Raw genomic sequence first — 12,376 nt, forward strand, 5'->3', positions numbered from 1 at the left:
TTATTTTTTTCCTTTTGACAGTGAATTAAATCCCCTGTAAGAATGTCATGCCATGTTAGTGATAGATTTTTCCCCCTGGGCTTTCTATTAGGACTGTACACGCAAGGGAATGGGGCCGTAGCACAGTGGTAGATCACGTGCTTTGCATGCAGACACTCCCAGGTTTAATCCTTGACATCTCCTGGTGGAGGTGGAAAAGACTTCTGTCTGAAATCCTGGAGAGCTGCAGCTGGTTGCAGTAGACAGTACTGAGCTAGATGAACCAATGGTCTGACTCAGGATAAGGTAGCTACCTATGTGCACATGGGGACAGAGAGGGGGCCATGTCCAACTCTGGGTTTCTAGTACATGTGCATGAATGATACATCCAGGTTTCCGAATGTGTATTGTCCTGTATTGTTGTTTTACCTTGTTACCTAACCTGTAAAAAAGGTTAGCTAACCTTTTTAGCTGACCACTCTTAAAAGATGTGTCAGGTGGATATGCTAAAAGGCTATAAATATGTTCTCTTTGGGTGGATCAGAGCCAATGGCCTTCGCTTTCTGGGCCTAACTGATCACCAGATTTAGAGGAGAGTGAAGACTCTTTGCCTAAGTCAGATTGGCTGATGATCATCATGATCCTATTTCTTTAGCTCCCACTGAAGCATGTGGCACTGGTGTTTCCTCATGGTTGCTCAGTTCATTCCAAAGTAACACTGGCATGACATAATTTGCTCTTGGCTTGTGGCACAGAGCAAAATTGGTGGCATCAGGCTGACCAAAGGCAAGACAAGCTCTTTCAAAGTACAGGGAGTTGGGCTGACTCTTTCATTTCTGTGATTTTTGATCCGGGCATACTAGAGACTTTCACTGAGTCTATATTTTATTTGAGAAGCTTGTGTCATGTGGCAGTTATCCTGACCCAGCTGAAACCACACATCTAGCATCTCACAGTATCCCTGGATTAAAGTTGCTTGCTTTCATCTCTGTGGTACTACAGTACCAGATGCAGACAGAACCTAAAACATAATTAGCAAATAGCAAACAAGTAACTCATTAGCTTCTTGTTGTCTTCCTGTCACAGTTCATGGTGCTAGTTTTCACCTATAAAGTAATAAATGGCATGGGGATGACTCTTAATATCTCAGATATTAATATATTATTAATATAAATTATTATCATATTATCTTATTAATTGAGTAGTATGGATAGAGTACACCTTAGCCAGTTTGGATTATATTTTCCAATCCATAGGATTTAAAGGGGGAATGAACCTGTCTTGATGTCTTTTCTGGATGTTCTCCCAGCGCGATCCTTTATTTTACTGGGGTGGGGGTTGTCCAATGGGAGGACTGCTGCACAACTTCAAAGGTAGCCTCGATAGTGTAGTGACATTAAACCACTTCTGGGCAGCAGTGTACAATGCTCTTGCCATGATTTCCAGTGGGGGAAAAGTCATTCCACAGTAGTCTTGTTGGGGGGCTTACTGTTGACAGAAGCACTTAGCCTTAGTGGCTTTATTTTATTTTATTTTATTTTATTTTATTTTATTATACCCCACCCCTCCAGTACATTGCTGCTTAGGGCAGCTTACAACATTAATACAATAGATGCAATATAGAACAATAAAAATTTATAAAATTTGACAAGTTAAAAGACTAGGCAGAAACAGCAGTAGCTTGTTTAATTTCCTTGGTGGCAGCATTTTAGAATTCTCGGATGCCCTCGGCCCCAATGGGGAGTGTGACATTTGGGAATTCTGCCACTGTGGCCCTTAAAAATGTGCTGCTGCTGCCCAGTAATCTTGTAGTCCTGGGAACCACCAATGCGGTAGGTAGTAGAAGGAGTGGAGGATTTTGTCTGGGTGCTACAAAAATCTGTCACAGGCCCTAGTGGTATGAGAACAGAAGGTATCAGTTTTGAAAGAGATGTGCTTTGGGGCAAGGGAGATGATATCCTGAGAGGGAGGCAAGTAAATTTGGAATAGAGGTAGATGAGATAATTAGAAATAAGGCAGAGTGCTTATGCGGAAGAAGAGTGTTAACTTTGCGTAGTTTCTCTTAGGAGTTTTAGGCTTCAGTCATATGCCCTTTTACCTGGTAGAAGTAAGCCCTATAGAATACAGTGAGATTTCCTCACAAGTAAATATTCATAATAGATTTGGTTGTTAACCTTGTTTGTATGTGTAAAACATTGGAAATATTCTACATCATTCTCAATTTTAATGTAGTTTTTGTCTTAAGGATTCATGGTTTTTCCTGTTTATTATATATTTCTTCCAGTTTATTATGTATTTTCTCAATATTTGCAAAGTGCTACTTTAAAAAGTAGTTGATGTGAAAGTTTTCAAGTAAATATTCACAATCATAGGATGTGTACACTGAGTAAAAATGGGAGTGTGGGAAGGCCTGAGTCATATTAAGCTCCATATGAATCAAATATTTTTCCCTAATGCTCTAGTTTCTCACATGGTTATTGAGGAAGTCAGTTGCATACAGAGCCACCTTGAAATTGAGAAGACATGTCGTGAAAGTGCAGAAGCTCTAGCTACTAAGGTAAGAAGTAATTTACATTTTTCTTGGTTTGGGACAAGTAATCTTAAGCCATACCTCATTGGAATGGGTTTTTCAGAGTTCTGAAAAGCTATCTCAGGATAGTCAGTCTCCTCAATTTACACAGTAGTTTTTCTCAACTCTTCAGGATGACTTGGCAGAAAGCAGAAGCTGTGGGTAAGGATAGGTACCAAATTCTGTGCACACAGGTTGCTCAAAGCCCTGCCTAACCTGACACCACTTGTGCACGTGCAGTCACTTTTCTACACTTTCAGTTCAGAGTCAGATCATGAGCCAATGCTGCTTCATATATGACCAAATACCAATATGGAGAGTACTTCATTGTGGACATTCGCTGTTCAAATTGACATTTTAAGATTAAGATTTTGTTGCATATATGTGTGCTGGGAGGCCATAGGCAGCCCAATTCTCTTGTGATCAATCATCATAATGTGACAGTCTCTTCCATATGGGCTGCACATTATTTCCTACATGAAGGAGCTTTCTGTCTGACAGTTGTCATTTCTGAAGCAGCCCTAAGTTGTTTTGCCTGAGTCCAGAAGTGCTGGGAGGATGTGAGGTGTATTTACTTTAGGCAGAAAAGATCATTTGCTTTATTTCAAACAATGAAAGACACGTTACAGACATTTTATTTTATAAAAATGCACAGTCCCCCCGCCCCCAAAATAGATGGACTGGTTTGATTAGGTTTAAAGCTTTTTAAAATTGAGACGCATTCTCAGACAGGAAAAGGGTAATTCATGGAACAGCTCCCTTGTTTTAGCCCCCCATTTTATGCATCTGGGTTAGCTGATAAACAAGTTTAGAAATGTCCTGAATGTCTTTGACATGAAAGAATAATGAGCATTTCAGTGTCTGAATCAAACGGAAAAGTCAGCTAGAGTATTACATTTCAGGTGATTGTTTATGAAAGCAAACCATAGGGCAGGCAAAAGGTGACCTGTACTGCTCTGTTGATTGCATCTAGGCTGATGAATTTATCAAGTATATAATTTTCTATATTCCATCTCATCAGCAGTGTATTATTATTATTATTATTATTATTATAGAATGTTTTTATCTCTTTGTGATTTTTTTTATTTTTTTGTGGTTGTGAAAAACACATCTGAGCCACTTCATCACAAAATGAATTGCAGCAATTTTGAACCAAATTTCATTAGCAATGCTGGCTGGCCTGTGTGCGTCTATGCATTTGTCCCCCCCACCCCGCTCCCCTGCCCAAAGTACATCTTCAAATGTGGCAGAAATCTCACCAGCAGGAAATCTTCTTTAATGCAGATGCATTAGCAATGTACTTTCTAGAGGTATTTACTTAATTGTTTGCATAATGATACTATATTAGAATTTATAAGGTAGTCAATCAACATATAACTAAGAAAATGACTGTATGTATGTATGTAATGATCCTTTCTTTCTATTCTTTGTACATAGTGATGCAGTATGAGAGCTAAAAGACTAGCATCTTCCACTTGGGCTGCCCTGTCAAAGCTGACTCACCCCTTAACACATAGTGGCCAAGCTAGGCAGAGTTTCTCACATTTTCTGTACAGATCTTTAGAAGTAAAAAGCACTTCACGGAACTAGCTTGTGGTGACTGGAAAGATCTGCCACTTTCATGAATCATGACTGAGGATCTGTGCTGGAGGAGGAGAGTGGGGGTCAAGACCTGTCTCTTGTTACTATATACTAGGACTTCAGAAATTGTGACACATGAGGGAAAGAAGCACAAGTGCCTAATGCTCCACAAACATAATTCAATATACAACTCTTGTATACCTATAGGAGATGTGCAAACTGTCCTTGTACTACTGTAATCTTGCACATCTCCCTATGGGAGGTGATATTTTAAAAGTACTATTTTGGATGAAATAGAAAAGCATAAGGAACAGAAAACAGAAGTGTATGCACCATTTCCCTTTCTCCCAGGTTTTCTATAATCTCATAAGCCAACCACCAAGTAGCATTTTTTTTAGCTATATAAACAATAAATGTGTCCTTCCTTAGAACAAGACAAATAAAAACAAACCCCAAATGCTGCTTTGTTTTGTTCTAATGAAGGGCACGTTTACTGTTCTTGATATAACTTGCATACCCAATGCTCCAAATGCTCTGGAGTTGCTCTGTTCTTTTCAATGATCAGGGAGGACTCCACAAGTGGCCTGAGAATCCTCATCATGCTCATGGAGCATTTTTTCATCCTGAAGAGGAAGCAGCAGCAGGTTCTGCCACACAGCTTCTTGGGCACATTGAGCTCCATGGATGTCTGGATTGTATTGCCGATGTGCAAAATGCCATTTGTATCTGTTCAGTAGACTGTATTTAACTTCACCATGGCATAACTTTACTATAAAATTACCATTTATAAATCGGTATGTTGTATTGTTAATAAATATGTGTAACACATGTATGGCAAATCCACCACAATCATTTTACTTTGAATCTTTTAACACCTCCCTATGAAATAGATAATCATCCTTATCTTTCAGGTAATAGAAATGACATCCCAACAGATTCAGTAGTTACAGCTGAATCCATGTCCATGGGGCTCATGTACCACATGGTGTAACCCAGGAATTTAAAAATGCATCTTCTAATAATGAGAGGAGAGAAACATTTTGAGTCTTTATGAGTAGACGTTGAGAGTTCAGGGATAGAGAAGTTGATGGGAGCTGTGCTTCTGGGCTTAATCTACAACTGAGCTTATGAAAGTTGGGAAGAGTTTACTGATAAAGTTTGTTGAGGAGCCATTTTTGATGGTGGTTTTATTCTTTCTTCTTTTGACAGAAATCCTCCTGGTACTACATGATATAAGAGTGTCAGGTATCACACTTGGCACAGCTTATAGTGTTATCATTCTTCCTTCCTCAAGTGTGGCTTTTGAGTTTTCAGATTTTTGTTGTTGGGGAGCAGCCATTCTTAATCCCTCGCTATTCATTGAACTACAGTGTTCAATGAACTACATTATTAGATCTGTGGCAGCTGCCTCATGCGTATCTTGGAATACAAAACAGTTTAGAACAGAGTTTAACCACTATGCAGCACATTCCGATTCCCATGAAGTTACAGGAGTGTGAAGCACATCTCTGTTTTAGCTGCTGAATGCAGCCTGCCCACTCAGGTTTCAGTATGCATTCCCAGAACTGCACTGTGTTAATAATGTCCTGATTGTAAGACTTTATGCCAACATGTAATGCATCAAGCAGGTATATATTTCAAAACACCACAAAAACATGGCATTATGATAGCATCAGATGTCTATGTGCAAATAATTAGGTAGAGATGTGCACAAAACACATTTTGAGTTCTGTTTTGAACTCAAAATGAAATGCAAACAGCCGCAATGTTTCGTAGAAAACAGAGGTTGAACCGGCTATTTTGATGAAACAACTCAAAACATTTTGAATGTTTTGGCCATAAGGAACAATGGGGAAACCCCAAACAACCCATTGTTCCCCATGGGTAACTCCTCGGGACACCAAAGTAGGTTGGGTGGTAGGGCACGATGGGTGTTACCTCCAAACCACAAAAGAAATTGATAAGCAGGTGATTTTAAACAATTTTTAACCTTTTCATGAAATCCCCATAGGATCCTATGGTGGTTTTGGGGAAAGGTTACAAATTTTTAAAAATTGCCTAATTGCCCATTTCTTTTGTGAGTTGGGTAGTATGTAGCATCCGTCATGCCCTGCCACCCAACTCACTTTGGTGTCCCTAGGAGCTACCCATGGGGAACCCTCTCAAGTCTAAGGAGGTGGTTTGTTTTTATATTGCTTTATAACAACTTAGTCTCCAAATTCTGGGAATTTATTCAGTTTTTACCTTCTTTTGCTACCACCATATATATTTATTATTTATTAACCTGCTCTCAATACTCAACCCCTTGGTTACATAGCCTCATGAGCGCAGGATAGGCATATATGTTCAGTGTACAAATGAAACAAAACTTGAAAGTGTGGAACAAAAGCAAGAATAAATATATTGTTTACAGCTGATTGGAATAAAGATCTCTGCAAGGTAGGGCACATAAACTTCTCTACAAAGTTGCTAAGTACATCAGCTGTTTAACACTCTGAGTGGTTTTTCATTCTTGAGAAAATGTAACATTTAGGGAGGTGATATAACGGGGACAGAGGTAAATAAAACTTGGTTTGTAGACTTAATTAATTTTCCCAGACCTTCCTGTCTGTAACTAGGAGGAATCACCTCTGGGCACCTTTTACATTCGCAGGTTTAACATTCCTCCACTTTTCAGAGCACTGACCAGTATACTGCTGGCTCCACAGTCTCCACACATTCACCATTCAAGTTCCACACAACCCCCTAAGAAATCTCTTCGGTTCAGATCACATAAACCGATCTCTCTGCTACGCTCTGTCCAACCTCTTACTCCTAAGAATCAGCTCCAACTACCTCCAATTGTCTTCTCCTGACCAACTATCCTCCTTTTTAAATCCCTCCCCCTCTTAACATTCCATGCCTGGTTCTATGGCAATACACACACTAACACACTCACTCTCCAGCTCCTACATGTATGTTCCAACACGGGAACAATGGGGTGTTTCATGTTTCCCCATTGTTCCCTAGGGCTGGTACTAGCTGCATTTACAGAGTGCATGCACACAAGTTTTGCATTGCAATTTGCAATTTATTCTCCAACCCCTCTTTGAAAAACACTGCAGAAGCACATAGTAAAAGGGAATCTGTCCCTCCCAACACAGAACAATACACATTTCGAACACAGTCTGAAAATGGCCAAAGAAGAATCACTGACTCAGAATCCACTGCCAGTCACAGTGCCTGTGCTACAGTAACATCATTGGCACGAGTTGCTCTCTCACACACAATTATGACCATGCATTACTTCCTAGCATCGCAGCATCTGCCACAGCAGCATCCTTACTTGGCAGCAAGCATAGTTATAAGGCAAACTAGAGCAATTTCAGCCACATTTTGACTGAGTACACCTCGTAATGCTGATTGCAAAGCAGACCAGAGCAGTGAGTGAAGCACAAGTTAGTCTCAAGGCCAGACATGGAGCTCATCACAGCAATCATCAAGAAATGTTATGCAGACAGAGAGCAAGCTGCCACTGTCCATTTCTCGCCACAACACTACCTTATAAACAAAACAAACCACAACTCAGTGAAAGCAGGCAGTCACCCAAGTTCTGCCTTTGTCAATCTGAGATCCAGCAAAACCAAATAGTTATAGCAGCAACAGTACAGCATATTATACTCAGTGCTGAGAAAAGAAAACCACAAAATAAAACCAACCTTCCTCCTCTCCTGATGTATCCTCTTCTTCAAGCGAGGTACAGTATAAGGGCTGTCTCTGCCTTCCTATCCCTTTGAATACATTTTGAAATTCCCCCCTTTTGTGTGTCCCCCATTTCCTCCCTCCCCCAGCCAATGGGGGCACAGTTGCCAATAGCAATACTTGATTTGTATGATAACAAGGCAACCAAGAAGCAAGGACATTACAAGCCAATCAGAAACCAGTGTCAGAAAAACTAATCAGCTAGGGAAAAACAGGCCTCTGAAATATTTAGATTGAAATTGGATTGTTCTGTTCCAAGCTCAAAATAGGCTCTTACATTTCAAGTTTGAAACACTGAGTCAAAACGTTTCACCATCGAAACATTCTGTATATCTGTATGATTAGGATAAGAATGTCCATCTCTGTGCTATCACTTTTAGTATGCATTTAAATGTGAGCCTATGTGTATACAAGCTCTAGTATTCTTGATTTTGTGCAATATGACTGCCTCAAAATCAACAATCTTTTACTCATGAAAATGTGCATCTAGGGGCAATACTGGACCAAACAAAGGGAATACTATGTGTTAAAAAAAAAGAAGACAAAATGACATTTTCTAGCATAATGTATTGCCGTTCTGTCCCTTGTTGTGCTGACCTCTTTTCAAAATTGATTTCTCTAGTTCCTCATGGAAACCTTTCTTTTTCTTTTTGACCCCCTTTCTATAAAACTTTCCTTTTGAAGTTCAGAAAATCGGTTCACCTTTATATGGTATAAATGCAGTAATAGGACATCTCATTTTAAAACAGGATGCTGACTCCATTATGACATTTTAAACAATGCAGAGGGAACATTAAAAAGTGATTTAACTCTCAGTCCCACTGTGTGATCTTACTGCACCACCTTCAGTAAACGTATTGCCTGCCTTCCAACTTGCATTTTAAAAATGTTTTCATTTCAAATTTCCAAAAAAGGTGCATCTTGACATTCCAGAACAATGTTCCATTGACTTGCATTTCTTCCACTGTTTGAAATTAATATCATTTATGTTGGTTTATTTAATGTTTCAAATTAATATCATTTATACTGTAACTAGCACATTTCACTTAAGAAGAAGAAGAGATAAGCATAATATATTAGGCAATTTTTAGCAACAATGCATATGTTCCACATTTGCAGCTGAATAAAGAAAACAAGACCCTGAAAAGAATCAGCATGTTGTATATGGCAAAACTGGGCCCAGATATAATTACTGAAGAAATTAATATTGATGGTGAAGATCCAGCCATAGACACAGAAGATATTCCTGGTGCATGTGACTCAGTGCAGTGCCAGGAGATACTAAAAGGTATGTGCTTGTCTGTAGAATAATACGAGTACCCTTCTAAGAAAATGAAAGTTAATGACATAGATCAGGTTTCATAGAAATTAGTAAATGGCTCACGGGATATGCAATTGTTATGCAATATCACCATTGTTGATTCAACAAAATAAAGTTTTGAGGGGGTTTCAAGCTTGCTGATATTTGGCCGGTTTTTAAATAGTCAACAATTTTCAAGTTTGCATCAAACATGATTAATTTCCTATACAGGTATTACTTCAGTGTTGGAAATTTGGGGGTACTACATGTGTAGACTCTACTCCACATAATAAATACACGAAATGAATACACATTTTCCAAGTTCATGGTGTGGAGAATCTGGCATATAAGAGCTTGGTTGTTAAAGCCTATACACCTGAAAGGGTTTTAGTTGCCACAGGCAAGTTGGCCCCCTAATCACCCTGAAGCCCCAAACACTTGGGGGAATGTGTGCTTTCAGGTGTGCAAATATGGGTATTCCCTGAAGCCTAAGGGAAACACCCCCAAATCCCAGAACATGTGCATAGCATGTAACTGAAGCAAGTGTGAGTAGGGTGAACATGTTATAAAACCCAGCACAGTCTAGTAGTATAGGTTAAAAAAAAAAAAAGGTAAAAAGTAGGGATGTGCACGAATTGCGATTTGACATGTGATTTGGACACATCCCTGGCACCTTTTAACACAGAGGACAGCAGGTACATACCTGCACTTCTGCCGCTGGCCATCACTTCCTGAATTGGTGGCGCTCCTCCCAGATATCTTCACGTGTTGGCAGCGCTCTTCCCCAGCTGTCTCCACATGGCTGTCATGTGTGCGCGGAGGCCATGTGCATGCTGACATCGTGTGGGGGCAGCTGGGAGAGAGCACTGCCAACACGTGAAGGTAGTTGGGAGGAGCACCGCCAATTCAGGAAGTGGCGGACAGCAGCAGAAGAGGAGGTATGTACCTGCTCCCCTCTGTGTTAAAGATGCAGGGGATGTGTTCCAAATCACGTGTCGAATCTTAATTTGTGCACACCCCTAGTGAACAGTTTGGTTTATTACAGTAAAAATAAAGGAATAGAGTTTACAGACAAAAATAAAAAACGGATGAAAATAAAATATACAAAAATCATTCCTACTTACATCCTGGTCTTGATGTAGGGGACCATAAGGCCAAAATTCTTAGTTGCAAAAGAGAAAGATTAAAAATCTCGAGCCTTGTAGCATGACTGTGTGCCTTTGGCCCTTGCCAGGAGCAAATAAATGTGATAAAAATATATGGCCTTTTGGAGTATGGATTCTTCAGAATGAAAATCAAACTAAGACAAAGAACTAGACAAGGCAAACTAACTGATAAAGCAACCTGTAATTGGATCCACAAGTAAAGTACCTGCATTCTTAATAATTTAAGGATCTGTTGATGACCGATAGTTCAGCTTTTCTGCCAGTGTATTTCGTTCTATGCTTACAGTATGTGTTTTTGTCTCAAATGAAAAATGAATGCCCCCCACAACCACTGCTCTTGAAAATGCAGATCTGCGAGGTCAAATTATCTCTCTTCAGGAGGAAAAGAAGACCACAACCATTGAGCTGGAAAACCTGAGGAGCAAATTTGCAGAACAAATTGTAGATGTAAGTATTATGATGGGTTAGTATGGAGTCGGTGAGTGTGGTCTGCACTTTTTGTGCCTAGTTTTTGATTTATTACAGTCCACTGTGTGAAATTAATGGAATGCTACTAATCCTACAGACTTACTAACACAGTGAGCTGCTTTGTTTAAAACAGTTGAGGCCATTTCTTAGCTGAATTATCTGCAGGCATCCAGAAAGAGCAATATGGTACACAATTATTTGTACTAGCATTTAGGAATTCAAATGCTTTCCTCTGATCTATGACAAACTAGCCTCCAGTGAAACCACAGAATTAAGGTTATGCACTGAGACTTCTATAGAGTTTAGGGAGGACTCCCCCCTCTTACCAGGCCCAGCTACTGGATTTTGGGGCCCTATATGAAGACTATCATTTGACCACTAATCACCAGCAAATTTGTCCCCTAATAACCAGGAAGGGGCAGGGTGCATTATGCAAGAACACTGTTACTTTAAAGAAGAAGAAATCATGCTGTATGATGTTATTGTCTTTTAAAATGACACCTGAGGGATTGCCGACAGGAACTGGATGGTATCTGCTTCGGCAAGCAAAATCCCCTAAGGTGCAAGGGTGCAAATGTTTCAGATAAACCAGAAGGGGACAGAGTAGAACCAGGAGTAGAGCATGCACATGACAGCTGGTCAAAAAGGTTAAGTGACAGTAAGGGAATTAGCACATGCCGACACAGGTAAGAGACTCGGTGTATAGGTCATTGTATATCAATGCCAGAAAGGCGTTAAAGAGAGACAAAGCTGTAATAATGGGTGCCTTGAATTCCCTCACATACCCTGGGCAAATTCATGTGCAGCTATTGACAGAGAGGCCAAATATCTAGACTTGCTAAATGACTGTGCCTTAGAACAGTTGGTCGCAGAGCCAAACAGAGAGAAGGCAAACTTGGACTTAATCCTGAGTGCTGCCCAGTACTTGGTACGAGGTGTCAGAGTTGTGGAACCACTCGGGAACAGTGATCATCGTGTGATCCATTTCAGTTTATATGTGAGTGGAGCGTTGCCAAAGAAGTCCAACACTGATGTGTTGGACTTCAAAAGAGAAAACTTCTCAGAAATGAGGAGACTGGTGCATAGGAAGCTGAAAGGGAAAGTCAGTGGGGTCAAATCATTCCAGATAGCATGGAACTTATTTAAAACCATAATAGAAAATAAGTTGGGATGCATACCAAGGAAAAGGAAAGGTACCACCAAGTTCAGGAGGATGCCAGCATGACTAACAAGTAGAGTCAGGAAAGCTATAAAAGGGAATAAGACTTTGTTTAGAACAGGCATCCCCAAACTGCGGCCCTCCAGATGTTGCTGAACTACAACTCCCAGCATCCCTAGACACAATTTTTTGTGGCTGGATATGCTGGAAGTTGTAGTTCAGCAACATCTGGAGGGCCGCAGTTTGGGGATGCCTGCTTTAGAAAATGGAAGTCCTGCCCAAGTGAAGAGAACAGAAAGCAACATAAACTCTGGCAAAAGAAATGCAAGGAGACGATAAGAGATGCAAAAAGAGAGTTTGATGAGTATATAGTTAGAAGTGTCAAGAGGAATAACAAAAACTTCTTTAAATAT

The 12,376-nt window shown here is 40.0% G+C and overlaps 1 protein-coding gene across 7 annotated transcripts in view; it reads left to right on the forward strand.

The window, feature by feature from the left end:
* Positions 1–12,376, forward strand: part of SHTN1 (shootin 1) — a 163,389-nt gene that overhangs the window by 78,043 nt on the left and 72,970 nt on the right. For all 7 annotated transcript variants that reach the window (XR_008318771.1, XR_008318770.1, XM_053305439.1 and 4 more), the window contains 3 exons: positions 2,442–2,536; positions 8,990–9,158; positions 10,686–10,783. Coding sequence is in view for 5 of the 7 variants with exons in the window: in XM_053305439.1 (XP_053161414.1) it covers positions 2,442–2,536; positions 8,990–9,158; positions 10,686–10,783 (362 nt within the window). In the remaining 2 variants the exon portion in view is untranslated. The remainder of the gene's footprint in view (positions 1–2,441; positions 2,537–8,989; positions 9,159–10,685; positions 10,784–12,376) is intronic.

The sequence above is a fragment of the Hemicordylus capensis genome, chromosome 3 (genome assembly GCF_027244095.1).
Source record: "Hemicordylus capensis ecotype Gifberg chromosome 3, rHemCap1.1.pri, whole genome shotgun sequence".
Lineage (NCBI taxonomy): Eukaryota > Metazoa > Chordata > Lepidosauria > Squamata > Cordylidae > Hemicordylus > Hemicordylus capensis.